The following is a 23709-nucleotide window of genomic DNA, read 5'->3' on the forward strand; positions in this document are numbered from 1 at the left end:
CTTGATGTCATATTATTTTATTTTATAGTAACAAGTTTTTATCAGTGAATTACGATGGCACTCTGCAAGCTGGCCTGTGATTGGCTGAGGCTGCCCCGCCCTTGAGATCGCGGCCTGTGATTGGCTGGCGCGTGGCTGGCCGGCGAGCCTTGACACTAGGGCTGCCACGATATCGTACTCAACAAACTAAATTTCCCCATTTCTAACGCATAATGACTTCATAAAACAATCTATAATTAACACGTTTAGCAATAAATATAAACAGATATCGTTAGTTTTGGGGGTGGGACATTTTTTAGCTTGAAATTATGAAAAATGAGAAGCTGAGTACGACAATCTGGCACCACTGCTTGACACCACTTGTAAACAAACATGGAGGCAGAGAGGAACCCCGGCATGTCCCTGGGTGAGATTCTGTCCCCTTCTTTTATGTTTTAAGAGGAGATTAACTACTGTCACTCTCTGTATTATTGGGTTAAGGGTTTGGGTTAATTAATATGTGTTGGATTTAGCTCTAGCGTGTTTGTTAAGGGTTAATTTGTAAGGTTTTATGATGTCACTTATCTCCTGGTTATGTAAAGAGTTCAGCCAGGTCGTATTATTTCCATTTCTCCTCCTCCTCCATTTTCCTCCCCATTTAACCCTTTCCATACAGTATAGAAAGGGTTAAGAGGAAAGGGAAGAGTATTAATCCTCTTGTAAACCTCTTACGGTAATCATCTGCTAACCTCTTAATCCTCTTCTAAACTTCTAAATCCTCTTCTAAACCTCTTACTCCTCTTTTAAACCTCTTAATCCTCTTTTAAACCTCTTAATCCTCTTCTGAACCTCTTAATCCTCTTCTGAACCTCTTAATCCTCTTCCAAACCTCTTAATCCTCTTCCATTTCTTCTTAAGAGGTTTATAACAGGATTGAGAGGAAATGGGAGAGTTTTAGAAGAGAATTAAGGTAACAGCTCAAGGGCAAAAAAAAGAAAACAATAATGAAAAAAAAAAAAAGCCCACAAATCAGTCCTATAAAAAGAGTTAAGAGGAGTGTCCTAAAGAGAGGTCATCTTCAGGAGGAGAGATGCCCTGATACCCTCCTCTTGAAAGAGTTCAAGTCATAGGCAGGAGGAAATACAGATAAAGAAAGATTGTTCTAGAGTACACATGCATGCCTTAAAGGGCTATTACACTGCAAATTTTCCGTGGATCATCAGTCAAACCACGATTTCCGCTGGCGTGGTTCTCATATTTCCGTGGTTTTCTGACGTGTCCACGATCTTTCAAAGCTACGGTAGATTTCACCGAAGGACGACGGTATTACCCACCATCATCATCATCAGCAATAACAAGAAACAAATGGGAACCACGCCAGCGGAAATTGTGGTTTGACTGAAGATCCACAGAAAATTTGCCCAGTGAAATAGCCCCTTAAGACTATCCACATGTTATCCTGAAGACCACGGAAAATTTGCCCAGTGAAATAGCCCCTTAAGACTACCCACATGCTATCCTGAAGACCATGGAAAATTTGCCCAGTGAAATAGCCCCTTAAGACTATCCACATGCTATCCTGAAGACCACGGAAAATTTGCCCAGTGAAATAGCCCCTTAAGACTATCCACATGCTATCCTGAAGACCAAGGAAAATTTGCCCAGTGAAATAGCACCTTAAGACTATCCACATGCTATCCTGAAGACCACGGAAAAATATGCCCAGTGAAATAGCCCCTTAAGACTATCCACATGCTATCCTGAAGACCACGGAAAATTTGCCCAGTGAAATAGCCCCTTAAGACTACCCACATGCTATCCTGAAGACCATGGAAAATTTGCCCAGTGTAATAGCCCCTTAAGACTATCCACATGTTATCCTGAAGACCACGGAAAATTTGCCCAGTGAAATAGCCCCTTAAGACTATCCACATGCTATCCTGAAGACCATGGAAAATTTGCCCAGTGAAATAGCCCCTTAAGACTATCCACATGCTATCCTGAAGACCACGGAAAATTTGCCCAGTGTAATAGCCCCTTTAGCTAATTAAATCAAAACTAACTTTACTAAATCTAACCTAATCCGTCATAATTCTCCTCCATTCACTTTTATTCACTATATATCTTGTTCTCTCCTCTCCACCCCAGACCTGGCATGGGTGAATGGAGTGCAGATCAACCTCCCGTCGGTGAAGCGCCGCGCCGAGACGATGGGCACACGGCGCACTGTCAAGAAGCAGTGGCAGGCGGCCTGGCTCCTGCGTGCCGTGACCTGCATAGACCTGACCACCCTGGCAGGTACGGGAAGGGAGATGGCTTTGGTAGTAATAACTGTGATCATTATATTCTTTTTCCATTTTTGTGAGCAGGTTCTGGTAATTTTTCTTCCTCATCTCTTGTTCTTACTCTTATTTCTCTCCTTATTCACCCCTTTCTTTCTCACACTCCAGAGGCAACAATTAAAATATATATGATACAGCAACCTCACATTCACCTGGTCATTATATTTTTTTTTGCCATTTTTGTGAGTGGGTTCTGGTACTTTTTCTTCTGCCTCATCTCTTATTCTTACTCTTATTTCTCTCCTTCTTCACCCCTTTCTTTCTCACACTCCAGAGGCAACAATTAAAATACCAATGATGCAGCGACCTCACTCCTATGGGTGGTTTAGTGAACGAAATAAATATTACCGCAGAAATGAGTAACTTCCAAAAGAAATAGCAAGATGGGAACACATAACCCCCTTCACCCGATCCTCCTTTCCCCCACAGGCGATGACACAGACGCCAATGTACAGCGGCTGTGTCACAAGGCAGCCCGGCCGGTGCGACACGATATCCTGAGCCAGCTGGGCATGGCGGACGCAGAGATCCGGTGCGGGGCCGTGTGTGTGTACCCCGCCCGCGTGAAGGGTGCTGTCAAGACCCTGGAGAAGATTGGCGTGGATTTACCAGTGGCTGCGGGTGAGTGGGGGTGGGGGGGGGGTATGGGTGCTAATGTATTTTTTCCTCCCCTTCCCTTTACCTTACCTTACCTAACCTTGCCCTCACCTGCCCTTTCCCTTACCTTGCCTTGCCTTCCTTTTCCTTTCCTTACCTTGCCTTGCCTTCCTTTTCCTTTCCTTACCTTACCTTACCTAACCTTGCCCTCACCTGCCCTTTCCCTTACCTTGCCTTGCCTTCCTTTTCCTTTCCTTACCTAACCTTGCCCTCACTTGCCCTTTCCCTTACCTTGCCTTGCCTTGCCTTCCTTTTCCTTACCTTACCTAACCTTGTCCTCACCTGCCCTTTCCCTTACCTTGCCTTGCCTTGCCTTCCTTTTCCTTACCTTACCTTACCTAACCTTGCCCTCACCTGCCCTTTCCCTTACCTTGCCTTGCCTTCCTTTTCCTTTCCTTACCTAACCTTGCCCTCACCTGCCCTTTTCCTTACCTTGCCTTGCCTTCCTTTTCCTTTCCTTATCTTACCTTACCTAACCTTGCCCTCACCTGCCCTTTCCCTTACCTTGCCTTGCCTTGCCCTCCTTTTCCTTGCCTTATCTTACCTTACCTAACCTTGCCCTCACCTGCCCTTTCCCTTACCTTACCTTGCCTTCCTTTTCCTTTCCCTACCTTACCTTACCTAACTTACCTTCCCTTACTATCATTAGGTTAGTTTGGGCCTAATATTCCTTTTGAGAACTTGGTAAGGTATGTGTGGCTTTTTCTTTTTTCACTAATTGTAATACTTGTAAAAATATGTGTAAAGAAAACAATAAATTCAAAAATAAACGGAAAATTCACTTCTTTTTTTCTCTTGTGGGTTTTTTTCTATTTTTTTCAGTTTTCTCTTACATTAATACTTATTTATTTTTTCACTAATTGTAATACTCGTGAAAATATGTGTAAAGGAAACAATAAATTCAAAAATAAACGGAAAATTCACTTCTTTCTCTTTTCAGTGTTTTTTTGTTCCTTTTTTTTCATTTTTCTCTTATTTTGATACTTTTCTTTTTTTCACTAATTGTAACACTTGTGAAAAAATGTGTAAAGAAAACAATAAATTCAAAAATAAACGGAAAATTCACTTCTTTCTCTCTTTTCAGTGTTTCTTTGTTCCTTTTTTTTCATTTTTCTCTGATTTTAATACTTTTCTTTTTTCACTAATTGTAATACTTGTGAAAAAATGTGTAAAGAAAACAATAAATAAAAAATAAATGCAAAATTCTTTTCTTTTTCTCTTTTCAGTGTTTTTTCGTTCCTTTTTTTTCATTTTTCTCTTATTTTAATACTTTTCTTTTTTCACTAATTGTAATACTTGTGAAAAAATGTGTAAAGAAAACAATAAATTAAAAAATAAACGGAAAATTCACTTCTTTCTCTCTTTTCAGTGTTTCTTTGTTCCTTTTTTTTCATTTTTCTCTGATTTTAATACTTTTCTTTTTTTCACTAATTGTAATACCTGTGAAAAAATGTGTAAAGAAAACAATAAATTCAAAAATAAACGGAAAATTCACTTCTTTCTCTCTTTTCAGTGTTTCTTTGTTCCTTTTTCCATCTTTTTTTTCATATTTTCTCTTACTGTAATACTTAGCCACATACTACATTAATCATCTTTTACTTCATCTTTACTGTAAAAATAATAATAATAAATACAAAAAACAAAATCCACCTCTCGTATTTATTTATTTATTTTCTTTCCAGTGGCGACAGGCTTCCCCTCTGGCCAGTTCCACCTCAAGACCCGACTGAAGGAGATTAAGCTTACAGTGGCTGACGGGGCGAGGGAGATAGACATTGTGATCAACAGGGAGATGGCCCTTAACAACAACTGGCAGGGTGGGTGAGAGAGAGGAAGGGAGGGTAGAACTGGCAGGGTCGGTGAGGGAAGGAAAAAGGGAGGGTAGAACTGGCAGGGTGAGTGAGGGAGAGGAAGGGAGGGTAGAACTGGCAGGGTGGGGGAGGGAGAGGAAGGGAGGGTAGAACTGGCAGGGTGAGTGAGGGAGAGGAAGGGAGGGGAAGAACTGACAGGGTGATTGAGGGAGGGAAGAACTGGCAGGGTGAGGGAGGAAATAAGGGAGAGAAGAACTGGCAGGGTAAGTTAGGGAGAAAGGGAAGGGAAAAAAAGGCAGAAACAGGCAGGAAGGGTAAGAAATGAAGGGACAGACAGTTTTTACCTAGTTGTAGTTTTATGGGGCCTGGGCTTAACCTCGTGTGGTCCCATCTCGATATCTGTATTTATCCTGTTTTTCCTTAAAGTTATGCACACGATATCTGTATTTATCCAGTTTTTCCTTAAAGTTATGCACACGATATCTGTATTTATCCAGATTTTCCTTAAAGTTGTGCACACGATATCTGTATTTATCCAGATTTTCCTTAAAGTTGTGCACACGATATCTGTATTTATCCAGATTTTCCTTAAAGTTATGCACACGATATCTGTATTTATCCAGTTTTTCCTTAAGGTTATGCACACGATATCTGTATTTATCCAGTTTTTCCTTAAAGTTGTGCACACGATATCTGTATTTATCCAGTTTTTCCTTAAAGTTATGCACACGATATCTGTATTTATCCAGATTTTCCTTAAAGTTGTGCACACGATATTTGTATTTGTCCAGATTTTCCTTAAAGTTGTGCACACGATATCTGTATTTATCCAGATTTCCCTTAAAGTTATGCACACGATATCTGTATTTATCCAGATTTTCCTTAAAGTTATGCACACGATATCTGTATTTATCCAGTTTTTCCTTAAAGTTATGCACACGATATCTGTATTTATCCAGTTTTTCCTTAAAGTTATGCACACGATATCTGTATTTATCCAGTTTTTCCTTAAAGTTATGCACACGATATCTGTATTTATCCAGATTTTCCTTAAAGTTATGCACACTCTTCGCCGATACTACATCCTCACTTAGTCTGTTCCAAGCCTCTATATTTCTTTGTGGGAAGCTATATTTCTCTATGTCTCTCAAGCATCTTCCTTTCCTCAATTTTTTACTGAGGAAAGGAAGATGCTCGAGAGACAAAGAAATATAGCTTCCCGCAAAGAAACATAGAGGCTTGGAACAGACTAAGTGAGGATGTAGTATCGACAGGGAATGGAAAAGGTTGATCAGTCACAGAGAATGAAAACAATTGACAAAACATTCATTCTATACCGTAAAAAAAAATATAAACAATCACACCCTTCACCCCATACACTTTAATCTCACCCCAGTCCGCCGCCACCCCATACAGGACTCTACGACGAGCTTGTGGCGATGCGTAAGGCGTGCGGCAAGGCTCACATGAAGGCGATTCTGGCGGTGGGCGAGCTTGGGTCCATGACGAGGGTATATCGCGCGTCCTTGGTAGCGATGATGGCAGGCGCGGACTTCATCAAGACGTCCACGGGCAAGGAGGGAGTCAACGCTATCCTCCCTGTTGGTCTTGTCATGTGCCGCGCCATCCGAGAGTACCATCAGCGGACTGGGGTCAAGGTATGGTTGTGATGGTGGTGGTGTTTTTGCGACCGTTACTAACAGAGGAGAAGGAGGAGGAGGAGGGAAGGAGGAGGAAATAGTGAAGTTGGAGAAGAAAAATGAGGAAGAGGAGGAGGAGGAGGAAGAAAGAGAAATAGACACAAACATATAGACAAATTTTTCTTTTTCTTTTTTTCCCCTCGAGCCGTTTCCTGTAAAAAAACAAAACTTACCCCAGACTAACGCTTCTCTCTCTGGGTCTTGGCAGGTTGGGTTCAAGCCGGCGGGGGGCATCCGGCAGGCCAAGGATGCGCTGGTGTGGCTCAGCTTGATCAAGGAGGAGCTCGGTGATGCCTGGCTCAATAACCATATGTTCAGGTGTGTACGTGTGTGTGTGTGTGTGTGTGTGTTTTCTTAGTAATAGTCTGTAAGTAGCTAAGTTTTTTTCTCTCTGAATGTAAAAGTAATTAAATTCTCGATAGCTGTTTGTATAAGTTCATTTTTTGTGTTGTAGTTAACCCTTGATATGTCTGTTCCTCTCTTTCTCTTTTTCCTCCTCCTCCTCCTCCTCCTCGTCCTTTTGTGATGTCTCTTCTCCTCTTCCTCTTTCCTCCTCCTCCTCCTCTTCTTCTTCTTTCTCCAATTCCACCTTGGTATCTTCATTCTATACCCCAACTTCTTCTCTTCAATATTCTCTGCCTCTTGCTCCTCCTCCTCCTCTTCCTTTTGTGATGTCTCTTCTCCTCTTCCTCTTTCCTCCTCCTTCTCCTCTTCTTTCTGTGATATGTCTCTTCTCCTCTTCCTCTTTCCTCCTCCTCCTCCTCCTCTTCTTCTTTCTCCAATTCCACCTTGGTATCTTCATTCTATACCCCAACTTCTTCTCTTCAATGTTCTCCTCCTCCTCCTCCTCCTCCTCCACCTCCTCCTCTTCACCGCCACACAGGATCGGTGCCTCGGGCCTGCTGGGGGACATTGAGCGCCAACTCTTCCACCATGTGTACGGCCGTTACGCTGCCGGCTCAGAGCTGCCCATGGCCTAGAGGTGGACTACACACTGGGGCTGACAACGGCTGGGTGCTCGGTGCTAAGACTATAAAAATGTTAGATGGATAGATAATTGTGGGAAAAGTTAACATTCCTTAGAGTAGCGGGCTTTTCTTTTATTATTGTTTCCTTTTTTTTGTGCCCTTGAGCTGTCTCCTTTGCTGTAAAAAAAAAAATTAATTCAGTCCCTTGTAAGTTGATTGTTTGGGCATCTTTAGTGAGTGCTTCTTCCATGTCTTTCCTTTCCATCTTCTTTCGTCTCCTTCCTTATCTTTGCATTATCATTTATCTCCTTTCCCCCTTCTCCTTCCTCCTTTTCAGTTTTCTTTTATCTCCCTTTTCTTCATGCCCTCAACTCCTCACATCCATATCACTCTTATTTCATTTTTCTTGTCCCTCCTCCTCCTCCTCCTCCTCTTCTTCCTTCCATTAACCCGGTAGCAGCGTGAATCATGTTTGTTAATGGTCCCCCCAAGTGAGAAAAATGAGAAAAAATCACCCCCGACACAAACCATTTCTTAATGTATACCAAAGCATTTGTGATCAGTTTATGCATCATTTATTTTGGGGGGTTTAAATCATAGCAAAAATTTGGCCCGTCGCTGCTACCGGGTTAACTCTCTCTCTTCCTCTTCCTCCTGAGTGTAGTGCCAAGGTTGTAAAAAATAATGGGTGTTAAATTTCACAAAAGAATTATCAAAGTGCAAAGACTGGTGAATACATTAGCTAATATCACTACCATATGCTGAGACAAACAGAAAAAATAAATAAGGTTGAGGTAAACAAAGGAAGATTTCACCCAAGTCTTGGTCTGAAGTCTTCGTAAAGGAGGACTGGTGGTGGTGGTGATGGTGGTGTTGCCTTTGTTTGTGTAGGTTAAGTTAGTGTGTTATCCTTGCATGCTTTTGTCCATGACCGTAATGTTCCTATGTGCCAAGTGTCTGTTGCTCAAGTATCTGTAATATGTGCTTCTGTGTTGGTTTGTGATGGTAACGCCTCTGTGGTCAGCGTGCCTGTGTGTGAATCCCGGCCTGGGCAGACACCATGTACCCCAGCCGCCCCACCCAGCTGTTCATCCCTCCTTTTGAATTGATAAATGTTTACCTGGGGACACCTGGGGAAGGTACTGTAAACTGTGGTAACCCGGATGTCACACTGGCCCGGGGTGATGGGTTCCCTTCCACCACAGGCTGAAGTACCCAAATGAACATTAAGGCCATGAATAGCTTTGGCATATGCCCCTGACTTTGTTTTAACCTGATAGCAGCGACGGGGCAAATTTGTGTCTTTACCGTGTACCAGCAACGGGCCAAATTTGTGCCTTTACTGTGTAGCAGCCATGGGCCAAATTTGTGTCTTTACCGTGTACCAGTGATGGGCCAAATTTGTGTCTTTGCCGTGTACCAGTGATGGGCCAAATTTGTGCCTTTACCGTGTAGCAGCCATGGGCCAAATTTGTGTCTTTACCGTGTACCAGCAACAGGCCAAATTTGTGCCTTTATTGTGTAGCAGCGATGGGCCAAATTTGTGTCTTTACCGTGTACCAGTGATGGGCCAAATTTGTGTCTTTACCATGTACCAGCGATGGGCCAAATCTGTGGCTTTACCGTGTACCAGCGATGGGCCAAATTTCTGCCATGACATAAGTCCCCCAAAATAGATGATGCATTAACTGATCGGAAATGCTTTGCTATATATTATGAAATGATTTGTGTGAGTGATGATTTTTTCTCATTTTTCTTGCTTAGAGGGACCATTAAGAAACATGATCCCCGCTGCTACCGGGTTAATTTCTGGGGGCGAAATGATCGAAGAAGTCAGTTTCAAGCACGAGAATTACACACAGAGTTAATATGTTCAGTAATGTGTTCATGATTCTGGTGGTATAAGTGATTTCCTGGGTGGTGTTTTGTTAAGTTTTAAGACAATCTATAAACCCTTCTTGTTATATCCTGATTCATATTATAGAAGGAAACACATATGTATATTGTACTTGAATATGCATTTTGAAACATTCCAGTGTGGTGTGTTTTATGTCTCCTCAAAGAAAGGTAGAAGATAAGATAAAAAATAAGATATGAAAAGATAGGATTGCAAATATAGAAGATAAAAAGATTGGATTAGAATATGAAGATGAAAACATAGACAAAAGAATGATAAAAAGATAAAGATAAAAGATAGGATAGCAAATATAGAAGATAAAAAAATAGATGAGAAATATTAAAGCCGAAAAAATGAAATAAAAAAATATGAAGTAAAAAGATAAGATAGAAATAGATTAAAAGATAAAGAAAATGTTTAGTGATTTTCTTTGTCTATTTCTGTCTTTGTATCTTTATGTCAATCTCTGTCTTGTCTGTTTCTCTGCCTATCTTTCTCTTTCTTTCTCTTCTGTCTTTTGTCTGTCTATCTCTTTCTATTCCCTTCCCTGCCTGTCTGTCTTTCCATTCCCTTCCCTGTCTGTCTGTCTGTGTCAATTTGTGTTTATTTCTCATTCTCTGTCTATCTGTCAATCTCCCCTTCCCTTACCTGTCTATCTATCTGTGTATATCTCTTTATCTATCTGTCTAACTTCCCTTTCCTTCCCTGTCTCTTTCTCTTTCTATATGTGTATGTCTGTCTATCTATCCCTTCCCTGTCTGTCTCCCTGTCTGTCTATCTATCTGTGTATATTTCTCTTTATCTATCTGTCTAACTTCCCTTTCCTTCCCTGTCTCTTTCTATATGTCTGTCTATCTATCCCTTCCCTCTCTGTCTGTCTGTCTCCCTGTCTGTCTATCTATCTGTATATTTCTCTTTATCTCTGTCTAACTTCCCTTTCCTTCCCTGTCTCTGTTCCTCTGTCTATATGTCTGTGTATCTATCCATCCCTTCCCTGTCTGTCTGTCTGTCTGTCTTTCTATCTCCCTGTCTGTCCATCTCTCTGTCAGGCCATACATACAAGGTACACTATAAACACATACACACTCCAGTACTTTCCTTTACTCATGGACAGCCTTACAAAAACACTCTGAAGCGACAAGCACGAGAGTGGACACACACACACACACACACACACACACACACACACACACACCTTTTGAGAATACAGGCTCCTTACGTACATACACACATACATACACAATTCACACACACACACACACACACACACACACACACAAAAAAAAAAAAAAAAAAAAAAAAAAAAAAAAACAGATGGACCCAGAAACACACACCAAAAAAACGTATGATATTATTCTGGTTTGGAGCAACATGGAGGTCAAACAGAGAGGGGATGAGCTTTGAATTTTTTTTTTTGTTCCTGCCTCCCCCCTCCTCAACCCCCCCCCTCCCCCCCAATAAAAAAGAAAAAAAAAGAAAAAAAGAATAACAGGCCTCCCCATTGTCCCAAAACTACACTTAATATCTTTTTTTTTCCCCTCATCCTTTGTGTTCCTTTTTATAATTGCCTTGGAGTGTAATTAAATTGCTATTATTATTAGTCATTACACACACACACAAGCACACACACACACATTGAGCACAAACACCAAACAAACACACAAACAGACATACACACAAACAAACACTTCCTCGTCAGTCATTCTGTCTATTCGATAAATGCATAAGAGTGAGCAAAGGTTTCGTGTGTGTGTGTGTGTGTGTGTGTGTATCTATTTGCATCATACTATTTCTGAAGATAAAATTAGTGAGTTCCTTTTTCCTCTTTTATCATCTTATTTTACTACTTCTTTCTGCTTCTTCTCCCTCCTCCTCCTGTGCTGTGTGTGTGTGTGTGTGTGTGTGTGTGTGTGTGTGTGTGCGTGTGTGTTATAATGAGCGAGTCTTCACACACAAACATCAATGGCAATTCATCGCTTATATACAAAAATTATCTAAACATACAAAATAATCAAGACATTTACCCTCCTCCTCCTCCTCCTTCCTCTTACATTATTCTCCCTTACTTATATAGTCTAGTGGTAGTTTGACAAGGCTTTTGCACCATGAACCTAACTAACCTTTGTGGCTTTGGGAAATAGTTCTTGTTAGGGCTTTCATAGAGGCTGTTGCGGGTATCTCCAAGGGTAGTTTTATGAGCCTAGTGATAGTGTGACAAGTCTTCTGTACCATGAACCTAACTAACCTACTCTATGGCTTTGGGAAATAGTTCTTGTGAGGGGTTTCATAGAGGCTGTTGTGGGTGTTTCCAAGGGTAGTGTTATGAGCCTAGTGATAGTTTGACAAGTCTTCTGTACCATGAACCTAACTAACCTTTATGGCTTTGGGAAATAGTTCTTGTTAGGGGTTTCATAGAGGTTGTTGTGGGTGTTTCCAAGGGTTGTGTTATGAGCCTAGTGATAGTTTGACAAGTCTTCTGTACCATGAACCTCAAAACCACTCATGAGAACTTGTCTAACCTCTTTTATGGCCTTGGGAAATAGTTGTTAGGGCTTTCATAGAGGTTGTTGCGGGTATCTCCAAGGGTAGTGTTATGAGTCTAGTGATAGTTTGACAAGTCTTCTGCACCATGAACAAGTAAATCCACTTATGAGAACCTACCTAACCTGTCAGTCAAAGGCTACTGAGAAAATGGACCAAGTACAGTGTGTTTAGGCAATGTGGGTGATTCTGCAGGGTATGGGGCACCTGTATAGCCTTCCCCCGTAGCTGGACGTGTGTTGCGATGTGTGTACGCCGCCCCCTCCCCCCCTAGTGAGGTATATACATGGTGATATGGGAGCGGGGGAGAGGCTTATCATATGTATACTTTCCCATGTCCTTATATTCCATGTGTGTGTGTGTGTGTGTGTGTGTGTGTGTCGCAATGAACTGCAGATTAGTTTAGTATGTGCTTTAAAGACACATTTTCTTACACACACACACACACACACACACACACACACACACACACACACACACACACACACACACACAGCATTTTCCAGTTTTTTTCTCTGTCGCAATGAACTTTAGATTAGTTTAGTATGCGCTTCAAAGACACATTTTCTTACACACACACATATATACAGCATTTCCTTGTTTTTTTCTATCTTCAAAATGATTAAGTTTATGATTGAAAATGTAACTCGCAGTCCGTTTTCTTTTTTCAAGTTGCGATTAACACCAGAGTGGGTTGGTGGTTCAGTAAGTTCCCGTAAAGTAGAATTTCTTATGTACTACATACAAAACAAACACACACACACATACACACATACACTACGACCTTACAATACTTAACATTTTCGTATTTTTTGGCACAACGAAATTATGCATGCTTACTTTTTCTCTCTCTCTTCTCGATGTTTCTGAACACACACACACACACACACTCCCCCACCCTCCCCCACCCCCCTCCACACACACCCACACACACACACACACACACCCTCCCCCACCCGCTCCCTCCCCAACCCCATCCACACACACACACACACACACGCACCCTAAACTAAACTACCGAAAGCCTCACTCAATCCCTTCTGCAGAACTCCAGAACACCCACTTTAGAGGATGCATGAACTCTGGCATCCCCATCGTCACATTCACGCCCATCTTCACCAGGGGGATCAAGGCCTCGACAGGGATGGGGTCGCACTTGGCGTAAAAGGACACCGTGTGGAGGTGAGGGAATTTCGGCATAATGGTGCGGAGGAAGGAGTTGAGGTCCGTCTCGGCAGTGTCGTACTCGCTCTCGTCAAGGAACTGGAGGTGCAGGCTGCGCAGGGAGTCCGAGGCGAGGGCGGAGAGGTCGTCCTTCATTGTCATGGTGCAGAAGAGACTCAGCGCCTGTTTGGAGAGAGGTCGAGCTTGTTATTGATCTTAAAGCGTGTGTTCTCAGATGCCTTCAGCCCTCACAAGAAATATTTCCTATGGCCACAAAGAAGATAAGTCTGGCTTTTATGAATTTTTTCACACCAATGGTGCAGAAGCCTTGTCAAACTATCACTATAATCTATTCCACCTCAGGTGACAAGTCTTACAAGAAGCCCCTCCCTATAGATGGTGTGGGAAGAGCATAGCCACTCTGTGGCTGGTGACTGGTTAGAGCTAACCTGGTGGGGGTGGGCCAAAACCTGCTGCAGAGCAGGCACTCAACAGACCTTCCTTATTTTACTCAAGTTTCTTAAGATTTGGTGTCACCTGAGGTGGAAGACTATAGGCTCATAAAACTTCTCATGAACAAAATAAAAACAAAAACAGCAAACATCTAACAATCTAACAATATGCGTGTTATGCACCTGTACAGGTGCCCTGCATGAGGAAAACACAAACACACACCTTCAAGTTATGTGCAGCCTCCAGTATGCGCTGCACCACCCTGTAGCAGCAGGGTTCTGTCGACAGGGGCGCCCAGCTGCTGTTGAGGATGGCCAGGGTGTGCAGGGTGTGGCAGGGGTGAAGCACAGTCCTGGAGGAGGAGGAAGAAGTGACGGGCTGGTAAGGGCTGCATTACATTATCAAACCCTAAACTTAACCCTGTTCCTGCAGAGTATAAAATGAGTGGTCAAAACAGACGTCAATTTTGGAAGGAGAGGCAGAAGGGAGGCCAGTTTTACAAGGAGAGGTAGAAGAGGTCATTGCCGCACCTCCACACAGCTACCCAGTAATGCACCTCCACACACACCTGCTTACTAACGAGCCCCCACACCTGTCCTCACCTGGTTCCCACCGTCCCCTTCATCTCGCCAAGCCTCATCGTCAGCGCCAGGACACAGAGTCTCGGACATAGATTGATCAGCTGGTAGATGGCACTCTCGTCGAACCACTTAGCCTCGCAGCACAGGTGGAGGCTTGTCACCCCCTCCCCCCGCGCCTTGAGAACCGGGCGGAGCGTCACTACACTGCCCACAACGGACTCCTGGTGGATCGTCTCCGCGGTGGACATCTCTATGACGAGCAACTCTAACTGGGCGGCGAGCTTGTCCATGTCCTCACGCGGCTCGTCCAGGGTGATGATGAGGTCTGCGAGGGGCGGCATGTTGACACGGAGCTCTCGGAGGTGCGGGAGATGAGCCACCACCCCCCCGCGGCGCATCTGGACGATATCGGACAGCCTGCAGTTAAGCCTCATCGCTGGTACCCTCGCGGCGTCCTCCAAGAAGGATTTGTCCGTTCCATTAACTTTCCACGGTAGGAACTCCATGTCGGCCTCCCGTAAGCGCACATTAGGGTAGAAATGTGCGAGTGTGTGGATGAACCGGTGTGTGAAATTCCAGTATAGCATGTCCACAACTTTGAGCTTAGGGAAGGATAGAGGAGGGTCAGGTCCGCCCTCCCGCCAGCACCTCAGGACGACCTCGCTGCCACGCCCGCTGAAGAAGCACTCGAACAATGGCTCCTCGCTCATGAAGACCTCCGGCTGCATGTGTGGGATGGAGAGTTCGGACAGGAGGCGACAATGACTCCCCAGCGCTGCCAGGAAGTCGTTGCTCAGCGCCCACTGGCTGATTTGGACGACCTATGGGGTGGGGACAGCATAGAGGAAAAATATGCTTAGATTCAAACAAACGAAATGGAAATACATCTACATGGAACAAAGGAAAATAAGGTTAGATTGATGTACATTGAAAAGATGATGTAGACACTGAACAATAGAAAATATGGACTCAAAAGGATTAGATTGTAAAGGAAAAATATATATACACTGCACAAGGAAAAAAGGATAGATTGATGCATATTGAAAAAAAAAATTATATACCGGTGCTGCAAAAAAAATAATGTCTCGCAACTTTTAAAGGGAAGAACAAAGGAGAGAAAAAGCGAAATAAACCTACACTAACTATAAGCACCATGACCCCATACCTGAAGGTGCGGAGCCTGCTGGACGAGACTGATGAGGAGGGGGTCGAGGTCGAGGGACTCTTCCGTGGTGTACAGCTTGAGGAGTGGGAACGGACCGAGCTGGGAGAGGATCTGGGACAGGTCCTGACACCACTCGCTGGGGGGGGAAAGAGGAGGAAGATGAAGGAGGGGTGGAGGAGAGTGAGAAGAGTGGAGTGAGAGAGTGGAAGAGGTGGAGAGAGAGTAGGAATAGGTCTTGACTCAGAAAATTCATATATGCTTCCTTACTAATGAGACTTTCTATACAACAAAGTGAGGTCATTCTTTGCTGATTTATACCATAAGATGCTGGCTATCATGTGTGTGAAGATACCCTAAACTTAACCTAACCTAACCTAACAAAACCCCAAACAGTTACTATAGCTCTTGACTCAGAAAATCCATATATGCGTCCTTACTAATGAGACTTTCTACACAACAAAGTGAGGCCATTCTTTGTTGATTTATACCATAAGATGCTGGCTATCATGTGTTTGAAGATACCCTAAACTTAACCTAACATAACCTAACAAAACCCCAAACAGTTACTATAGCTCTTGACTCAGAAAATCCATATATGCGTCCTTACTAATGAGACTTTCTACACAACAAAGTGAGGTCATTCTTTGTTGATTTATACCATAAGATGCTGGCTATCATGTGTTTGAAGATACCCTAAACTTAACCTAACATAACCTAACAAAACCCCAAATAGTCACTTTAGGTCTTGACTCAGAAAATCCATATATGCGTCCTTACTAATGAGACTTTCTACACAACAAAGTGAGGTCATTCTTTGTTGATTTATACCATAAGATGCTGGCTATCATGTGTTTGAAGATACCCTAAACTTAACCTAACCTAACCTAACAAAACCCCAAACAGTTACTATAGCTCTTGACTCAGAAAATTCATATATGCGTCCTTACTAACGAGACTTTCTATACAACAAAGTGAGGTCATTCTTTGTTGATTTATGCCATAAGATGCTGGCTACCATGTGTTTGAAGATACCCTAAACTTAACCTAACCTAACCTAACAAAACCCCAAACAGTTACTATAGCTCCTGACTCAGAAAATCCATATATGCGTCCTTACTAATGAGACTTTCTATACAACAAAGTGAGGTCATTCTTTGTTGATTTATACCATAAGATGCTGGCTATCATGTGTTTGAAGATACCCTGAACTTAACCTAACCTAACCTAACAAAACCCCAAACAGTCACTTTAGGTCTTGACTCAGAAAATCCATATATGCTTTCTTACTAATGAGACTTTCTAATCACCCCCTTACTCTCCCTAATCACCCCCTTCCTCACTTTAACCATTCCCTTCCCCTCCTATCCACCCCCTTCCTCTCCCTAACCAGCCCCATCCCTTCCCTAACCATCCCTTTCCTTTTCCATACCATCCCCTTTCTCTCTCTAACCATCCCCTTCCCTTTCCCTTTCCCTAACACTCTTCCCCTTCCCTTATTATCCCCTTCCTTACTGAACAACCCCTTCCCCTCCCTAACCATCCCTTTCCCTTTACTTTAGCATCCCCTTTCTCTCTCTAACCATCCCCTTCCCTCCCTGACTGTCCCCTTCCCTTTCCTTTTCCCTAACCAACCCTTCCCCTTCCCTTCCCTTGCGATCCCCTTCCTTACTGAGCAAACCCCTTCCCCACCCCCTTCCCCTCACCTCCATATTACATAAGCCCCCTTCCCTCCCTACAAGCCCCTTCCCTTTCCCTTTCCCTAACAAACTCTTCCCCTTCCCCTTCCCTTCCTTCCCCCTTCCTTACTGAACAAACCCCTCCCCACCCCCTTCCCCCTCACCTCCATATCACAGAAGCCCCCTTCCCTCCCTACAAGCCCCTTCCCTTTCCCTTTCCCTAACGAACTCTTCCCCTTCACCTTCCCTTCCCTTGCTATCCCCTTCCTTACTGAACAAACCCCCTCCCCACCCCCTTCCCCCTCACCTCCATATCACATAAGCCCCCTTCCCTCCCTACAAGCCCCTTCCCTTTCCCTTTCCCTAACGAACTCTTTCCCTCCCTTACTGAACAAATCCCTTTCCCACCCCCTTTCCTTCCCTTACTATCCCCTTCCTTACTGAACAAACCCCTTCCCCACCCCCTTCCCCCTCACCTCCGTATCACATAAGCCGTGTTGCCGAGCTCCATCTTTGTCTCGATACAGATCCGCAGCAGCAGGAATAGAATGAACTCCTCCTCCGTGTGCGCCGTCCAACTCAGCTGTTCGTAGGCAGCAAAGAGGTGTTGGCGCAGCACTGAGTCCATGCCCCCCAGCGCACTCGTCTCCCACCACCAGTCGCGGAACTTGCGGATCTCTTGCTGGGGGGCGGAGAGAGAGAAAAGGTGAGGTTAGTAAGTTTTCCTTTTATATTTTCATTATTTTGTTTTGTTTATGTTTACAGCAGAGGGAGCAGTCACAGGCACTCAAAAAGTACTAGGGAATAAAAGAACACAAAGATACCACTCTCGGAAAGGAAAAGTGATTGAGGATTCCATAAGATTATTCAGAAATGGTTTGAGAGGTTAGCAAAGACAAGGTTAGGTTAGGATAAGTAGAGTAAGGTTAGGTTAGGATAAGTAGAGTAAGGTTAGGTTAGGATAAGTGAAGTAAGGTTAGGTTAGGATAAGTGAAGTAAGGTTAGGTTAGGATAAGTAGAGTAAGGTTAGGTTAGGATAAGTGAAGTAAGGTTAGGTTAGGATAAGTGAAGTAAGGTTAGGTTAGGAAAAGTGAAGTAAGGTTAGGTTAGGATAAGTGAAGTAAGGTTAGATTAGGATAAGTAAAGTAAGGTTAGGTTAGGATAAGTAAAGTAAGGTTAGGTTAGGATAAGCAAAGTAAGGTTAGGTTAGGATAAGTGAAGTAAGGTTAGGTTAGGATAAGTAAAGTAAGGTTAGGTTAGGATAAGTAGAGTAAGGTTAGGTTAGGATAAGTAGAGTAAGGTTAGGTTAGGATAAGTGATGTAAGGTTAGGTTAGGAAAAGTGAAGTAAGGTTAGGTTAGGATAAGTAAAGTAAGGTTAGGTTAGGATAAGTGAAGTAAGGTTAGATTAGGATAAGTGAAGTAAGGTTAGGTTAGGAAAAGTGAAGGTTAGGTTAGGATAAGTAAAGTAAGGTTAGGTTAGGATAAGTGAAGTAAGGTTAGGTTAGGATAAGTGAAGTAAGGTTAGGTTAGGAAAAGTGAAGTAAGGTTAGGTTAGGAAAAGTGAAGTAAGGTTAGGTTAGGATAAGTGAAGTAAGGTTAGGTTAGGAAAAGTGAAGTAAGGTTAGGTTAGGATAAGTGAAGTAAGGTTAGGTTAGGATAAGTAGAGTAAGGTTAGGTTAGGATAAGTAGAGTAAGGTTAGGTTAGGATAAGTAAAGTAAGGTTAGGTTAGGATAAGTAAAGTAAGGTTAGGTTAGGATAAGTAAAGTAAGGTTAGGTTAGGATAAGTAAAGTAAGGTTAGGTTAGGATAAGTAAAGTAAGGTTAGGTTAGGATAAGTAAAGTAAGGTTAGGTTAGGATAAGTAAAGTAAGGTTAGGTAAGGGTTGTGGCCAAAAAGAGAAGCACGGTAAATTTAATAAGACTTTCCTCCTCCTCCTCCTCCCACACTCACCCAGGCAGGCTTGGGCGGCGGGACAGTCATTTCATTGAGGGCGAACATCTGGCTTCTCTCCGTTGCCTTCTTCCCTTTCTTCTTCTTGTGGGGGATCTCATACTGCCAGATGTTGACGGGGTCCCACCTGGGGAAGTGAGGGGGCTGGGGTCAGGGTGGGTTTTAAAAGTGGGGAATAAGGGAAAAAATACAGAATGCAGTGTGCGGGTTGTGGCAGCAGCTAACTCTTACCCATCGGAGGGCACCTTTTGCTGTGGTACACACACACACACACACACACACACACACACACACACACACACATGGGGTTTTCAGTAAAATATAACAAAAATAGTGTTAGTTATGTCCCTTCCAAAAATATTAAGCCAAATTTTCTGAACAAACAACAAAGGTCTATAATACATGTCAATAATACACAATTTCATTTTACAACAAGTGAAGAAAAAAGAGAAGACACACATATTCTCTCTCTCTCTCTCTCTCTCTCTCTCTCTCTCTCTCTCTCTCTCTCTCTCTCTAATTCCACACACCTGTAGTGGCAGCAGTCCTCATAGTCCTCATAGGTAAGACACCTGGCCACAGACCGGGCAGCGAGGGTTGTTAGGGAGGAGGGCAGGTGGCAAGTGGGGGTCAGGGGGGTGCCAGGAGGGCGGGGCCGCGGGGGGGAGATGTCTTGTGATGGCTGTGGTGGTGGAGGTGGCGGCGGTGGTGGTGGTGGAGGTGGTGGTGGTAGGTGTTCTGTGCTCATGGTTACACATCAGCTCAGCACATCACTCCTGCGGTGCTCTGTTAGGAAGGGATGAAGGGAAGTTTAGTGCATGGCCGTGGTGGTCACTGACTTTGCATTGTCCCTGGAGCCTGTAGTGGAGGGAACCATCACCCAGGGACACAGGGCCAGGGGGACAGCCATTTTTTTTATTTTTTTTTTTACGTCTACGCCTACAGCACCGGTAGGCTTGCTTGAGGGTCCTGGATGGTGTTCGGCCCCAGCCCGTCATGGCGCAGGCAAGTGTTTATAGTGGCGCCATCGTCTCTTGGCTCATTGGTTACCACGTGTACCCTCCCCAGGGGTCCCCAGGTACACATATATCCCCCAGCCCTAAAGGGAGGATGAACAGCTGGTTGGGCCATGCAGTGACGGCCCAGGTCAGGATTTGAACCCAGGCCTGCATATTTATAGGTACAGGGATGCCAACCACCACACCGTGCAGTGATAATATTTTTATTTATTTATTTATTTATTTATTTTTTACGTTTATGCCTATAGTGCTGATAGGCTTGCTTGAGGGGCCTGGATGGTAGTCAGCCCCAGCCCGTATTGGCACAGGCAGGTGTTTATAGTGGCGCCATCTTCTCTTATAATATAAAGAATTACACCCACTTTAATAGCAAGGCATGCCCCTTCCCATCCTGCACACTTGTAGTTTATAATTCACTCTGAATAAATGAAAATGCAACAAGTTACTAGTTTTATAGAAATGTGTTACTAATTTAGCAACAATGGGTTACTGTCCTCAGCAGGGAAGGGTTATTCTCCAACAGGTGAAGCTGGGGTTGATAGCTTGTGGTTGTCAATAGATAAAGAGGCGATAGCTTACTAGTTTAATGGCAATTGAATAATGTCTTAGTGGTGATGGTTACTATATTAGCTGTGATAGATTAATACAGGGTTATGTTCTTTTCCCTTCCTGTCTATCATCGTCCTTCACTGTGTCTCGTCCTCCCGTCCTGTCTGTCTCCTGTTCCTCTTTCTCACCCTTCCTCTCTGTGTCTCTTCTTCTTTTTCTTCACTCCTCCAATTCCTTCTATTCACCCTTTCTGTTTGTCCTCCTCTTCCTATTTATCTCTCCCTTCTTATCTGTCTATTCTCCCTTCCCTCTCCCTTCCTGTCTATTCACCCTTTGTTTGTCTCCTCTCCCTTTTCTTCACTCTAATTCCTTCTATTCACCCTTTCTGTTTGTCCTCCTCTTCCTATTTATCTCTCCCTTCCTATCTGTCTATTCTCCCTTTCCTCTCCCTTCCTGTCTATTCACCCTTTGTTTGTCTCCTCTCCCTTTTCTTCACTCTAATTCCTTCTATTCATCCTTTCTGTTTGTCCTCCTCTCCCTATCTATCTCTCCCTTCTTATCAATCAACTCTCCCTTTCCTCACTCTTCCTGTCTGTCTGCTCTCCCTTTCTGTCTATTCACCCTGTTTGTCCTCCTCTCCCTTCTTATTTATATATTCTCCCTTTCCTCACCCTTCCTATCTCTCTCCCTTTCCCTCTCCCTTCTTATCAATCAGTCTCTCCCTTTCCTCACCCTTCCTGTCTATTCACCCTTTGTTTCTGTCTCCTCTTCCTTTCCTTCGCAGTTCCTCTCTTCCTTCTTCTTTCTCTTCCTGTCTTCCTCTTCCTGTTTTCTTCCTGTCTTCCTCCTGTTTGCTTCCTGTTCTGCTCCTGTTTACATACGCCAGGCAAACAAACCATCTCATTTTTACCTATTTCTCTCCTTTTTAAGCTTATCTAATCAATTTTGGGGACCTAGTTATATTCAGTTTAGTCTATTATATAATTCTGAGGGTTTATTATGCATGGGTAGTGTAGTAATTCGTAGATAATTGGTGATAATTGATTTTTACCGAGATCAAGATTGGCTATTTTCAACCTGCTAGTAAATCCTTCGTCCGAATCCGTCACAAAAGTTGCAATTTAGCTCAAAGTCGCCTAATTAATCTCTTACTGATTTTGACGTTGGAGAATAAAGTTAAAGCGTAGATTCCTTATTTTTTTTATCTCTGTTTTTGCGTAGTATAGGCTGAAAATGATCCTTGACAAGTTGTAGTTTGTTTAGCTCTATATGTCACCCCATTAATCATTTTTTTTTCACTGATTTTGACGTTGAATAATAAAGTTAATGAGTGTATTCCCTATTTTTGTACCTCTATTTAGCGTATGAATAGCTTTGGAGGCTGAAAATGATGTTAAAGTTATTAAACAAAAGATTAGCTACTCTGATCATATCCTTTAATTTACTCTATTGATATACTTTTCTTACTAATACTCTCAAACTCACCCTATTAGGCTTGGTATCTTTTTTATCCATCTATCTTGTATCTTTATTAAACCTGCAGTAATAAACTATCAAGCAATCAATCATATTTACCTTGTTTCTACTTGTTTTGTTTTCTATCTCTGCTATCTGTTTGTTATTTGTGTATCTTCCTTGGTCCATTTACTTAACTTTACTTACCTACTTAACTTATTTACTTTACTTTCTCTACTTAAACGTTCTCTATTAAACGTTTTACTTAAGTCAGAGTCGAGAGTTGAGACACGTTGGAGGCTGCCCGCGCGAAGATGTCCCTTGAATTTTGTGTTCGTATTTATGTGAATTTCGTGTCCCCAGGGGCGTGTCCTACCATGGGGGTGAGGTGGCATGGGTACGGCGCCCCCTGGAAGCTACTGATGAGGTAAGGGGACGTGTGGTCTCTTAAATTAGATGATATTGTCAATTATTTTGTTTGTTTACTTTTCTCGTCTTGTTATTTTTCTTTGTTTTTTTCATTTTTCTCTTGTTTGTGTGTTTTACCTTGTGTGTCTTCATTATTTTGTTGTTTATCTATCCACGTTATCTATCAGTTGAGTATATAGTTAGTATCTATCTATTTTTAATCTATATGTTAGTGGGGGTTAAGTTAGTGAGGGTTAATTAAGTTAGTAGGGGTTAAGTTAGTGGGGGTTAAGTTAGTGAGGGTTAAGTTAGTGGGATTGAGTTAGTAGGTTTAAGTTGGTAGAGGGGTTAGTTAGTGGGTGGTTAGTAGTGAGAGGTTGGGTTAGTGGGGTTAAGTTAGTGGGGGTTAAGTTAGTGGGGTTAAGTTGGTGAGGTGAGGGAGGTTAAGTTGGTGGGTTACAGTTCGAATTGGAGTTGGTTAAGTTAGTGGGGGTTTGGTGGGGAGATTTACGTTAGTTGGGTTAAGTTAGTGGGGGTTAAGTTAGTAGGATTACGTTATTAGGGTTAAGTTAGTGGGGGTTAAGTTAGTGGGGGTTAAGTTAGTGGGGTCAAGTTAGTGGGGGTTAAGTTAATGGGGTCAAGTTAGTGGGGGTTAAGTTATTGAGGGTTAAGTTAGTGGGGGTTATGTTAGTGGGGTTAAGTTGAGGTGGGGTTAAGTTAGTGGGTCAGAGTTAGTGGGGGTTAAAGTTGAGTGGGAGTTAAGTGGGTAGGTTTGGGGTAGGTTTGGGTTAAGTTTTGGGGGGGTTTGGGTTGATGCTGGGTTGGGTACTGTTCCAGTTTTCTATCAGTTTTTCCATCATAGAAACATTCTTCTGGCAGTCGTCGGTTCTTTTGGTTTCTGCGGTTTCTTAAACTACAAACTACGTTCCTCTAGCCGTTTATGAGAACCAATGACCCGAACCGTTCCGTTTTCTATCAGCCCTACCATGAAAACCTTCGGCTGTTCGTTCGGCTGGCGGTCATACGCCTTGTTCTGTGGCTCTGGAAATCTGGCTTTTCGTCCACTATCTCAAGCTGTCCACTACTCCATACGTTTCCGTCCTCGATGAAAACAACCATTTCCCATTTTCTACAAGACTGGCACCGCCATACTAACATACTGGTTTTGATTGTCAGTTTCTACTAAATTCTGATAAAATCTGAAGGCTGCACACAACTCTGTACGATTGATCCTCGATAAAACCATCCGTCCCAGTCCACCACGGTCACCGCCATAGAAAACTTGCGGCACCTGTTCGGCTGGCGGTATAACAGGTATCTTGTACATAAATCTCGGTTTCTACTTAAATCTCAAGCTGTCCACTAATCTATACGTTTTAGTCATCGATAAAAA

At 43.0% G+C, this 23709-nt stretch overlaps 2 protein-coding genes and 1 long non-coding RNA gene across 4 annotated transcripts; 2 read left to right on the forward strand and 1 right to left on the reverse strand.

Annotated features, from left to right (window-relative positions):
- Positions 1–261: 261 nt before the first annotated feature.
- On the forward strand, positions 262–9493 carry LOC126985715 (deoxyribose-phosphate aldolase-like). The gene is made up of 7 exons (XM_050840887.1): positions 262–406; positions 2128–2277; positions 2751–2942; positions 4661–4795; positions 6206–6447; positions 6698–6807; positions 7373–9493. The coding sequence occupies exons 1-7, from the start codon at positions 373–375 to the stop codon at positions 7467–7469; spliced, it is 960 nt and encodes a 319-aa protein (XP_050696844.1). The 5' UTR covers positions 262–372; the 3' UTR covers positions 7470–9493.
- Positions 4989–5773, forward strand: LOC126985717 (uncharacterized). Of its 2 annotated transcripts, none has more exons than XR_007738984.1 (2): positions 4989–5382; positions 5425–5773. It is a non-coding gene; the product is annotated as an uncharacterized LOC126985717 (long non-coding RNA). The 2 variants fall into 2 exon arrangements; XR_007738985.1 differs by having other exon boundaries at positions 4989–5340.
- A 3428-nt stretch (positions 9494–12921) lies between the features above and the next one.
- LOC126985606 (uncharacterized) lies at positions 12922–21361 on the reverse strand. The gene is made up of 8 exons (XM_050840760.1): positions 21203–21361; positions 19416–19671; positions 18886–19012; positions 17411–17616; positions 15259–15394; positions 14115–14914; positions 13735–13864; positions 12922–13242 (listed from the first exon to the last, which is right to left on the reverse strand). The coding sequence occupies exons 2-8, from the start codon at positions 19631–19633 to the stop codon at positions 12922–12924; spliced, it is 1938 nt and encodes a 645-aa protein (XP_050696717.1). The 5' UTR covers positions 19634–19671; positions 21203–21361.
- Between the last annotated feature and the right edge of the window lie 2348 nt (positions 21362–23709).

This window comes from Eriocheir sinensis, chromosome 60 (assembly GCF_024679095.1).
Source record: "Eriocheir sinensis breed Jianghai 21 chromosome 60, ASM2467909v1, whole genome shotgun sequence".
Lineage (NCBI taxonomy): Eukaryota > Metazoa > Arthropoda > Malacostraca > Decapoda > Varunidae > Eriocheir > Eriocheir sinensis.

Excerpts from the sequence above, each read along its gene's own strand:
- LOC126985606 (XM_050840760.1), bottom strand. The coding sequence starts at position 19,633 with ATGAGCACAGAACACCTACCACCACCACCTCCACCACCACCACCGCCG. Across the intron at positions 17,617-18,885 it reads CGCCGCCCAAGCCTGCCTGG|CAAGAGATCCGCAAGTTCCG; the intron begins GTGAGTGTGGGA and ends TCCGCCCCCCAG. Across the intron at positions 13,243-13,734 it reads AGGCTGCACATAACTTGAAG|GCGCTGAGTCTCTTCTGCAC; the intron begins GTGTGTGTTTGT and ends CTCTCCAAACAG.
- LOC126985715 (XM_050840887.1), top strand. The coding sequence starts at position 373 with ATGGAGGCAGAGAGGAACCCCGGCATGTCCCTGG. Across the intron at positions 4,796-6,205 it reads CCTTAACAACAACTGGCAGG|GACTCTACGACGAGCTTGTG; the intron begins GTGGGTGAGAGA and ends CACCCCATACAG. Across the intron at positions 6,448-6,697 it reads ATCAGCGGACTGGGGTCAAG|GTTGGGTTCAAGCCGGCGGG; the intron begins GTATGGTTGTGA and ends GGGTCTTGGCAG.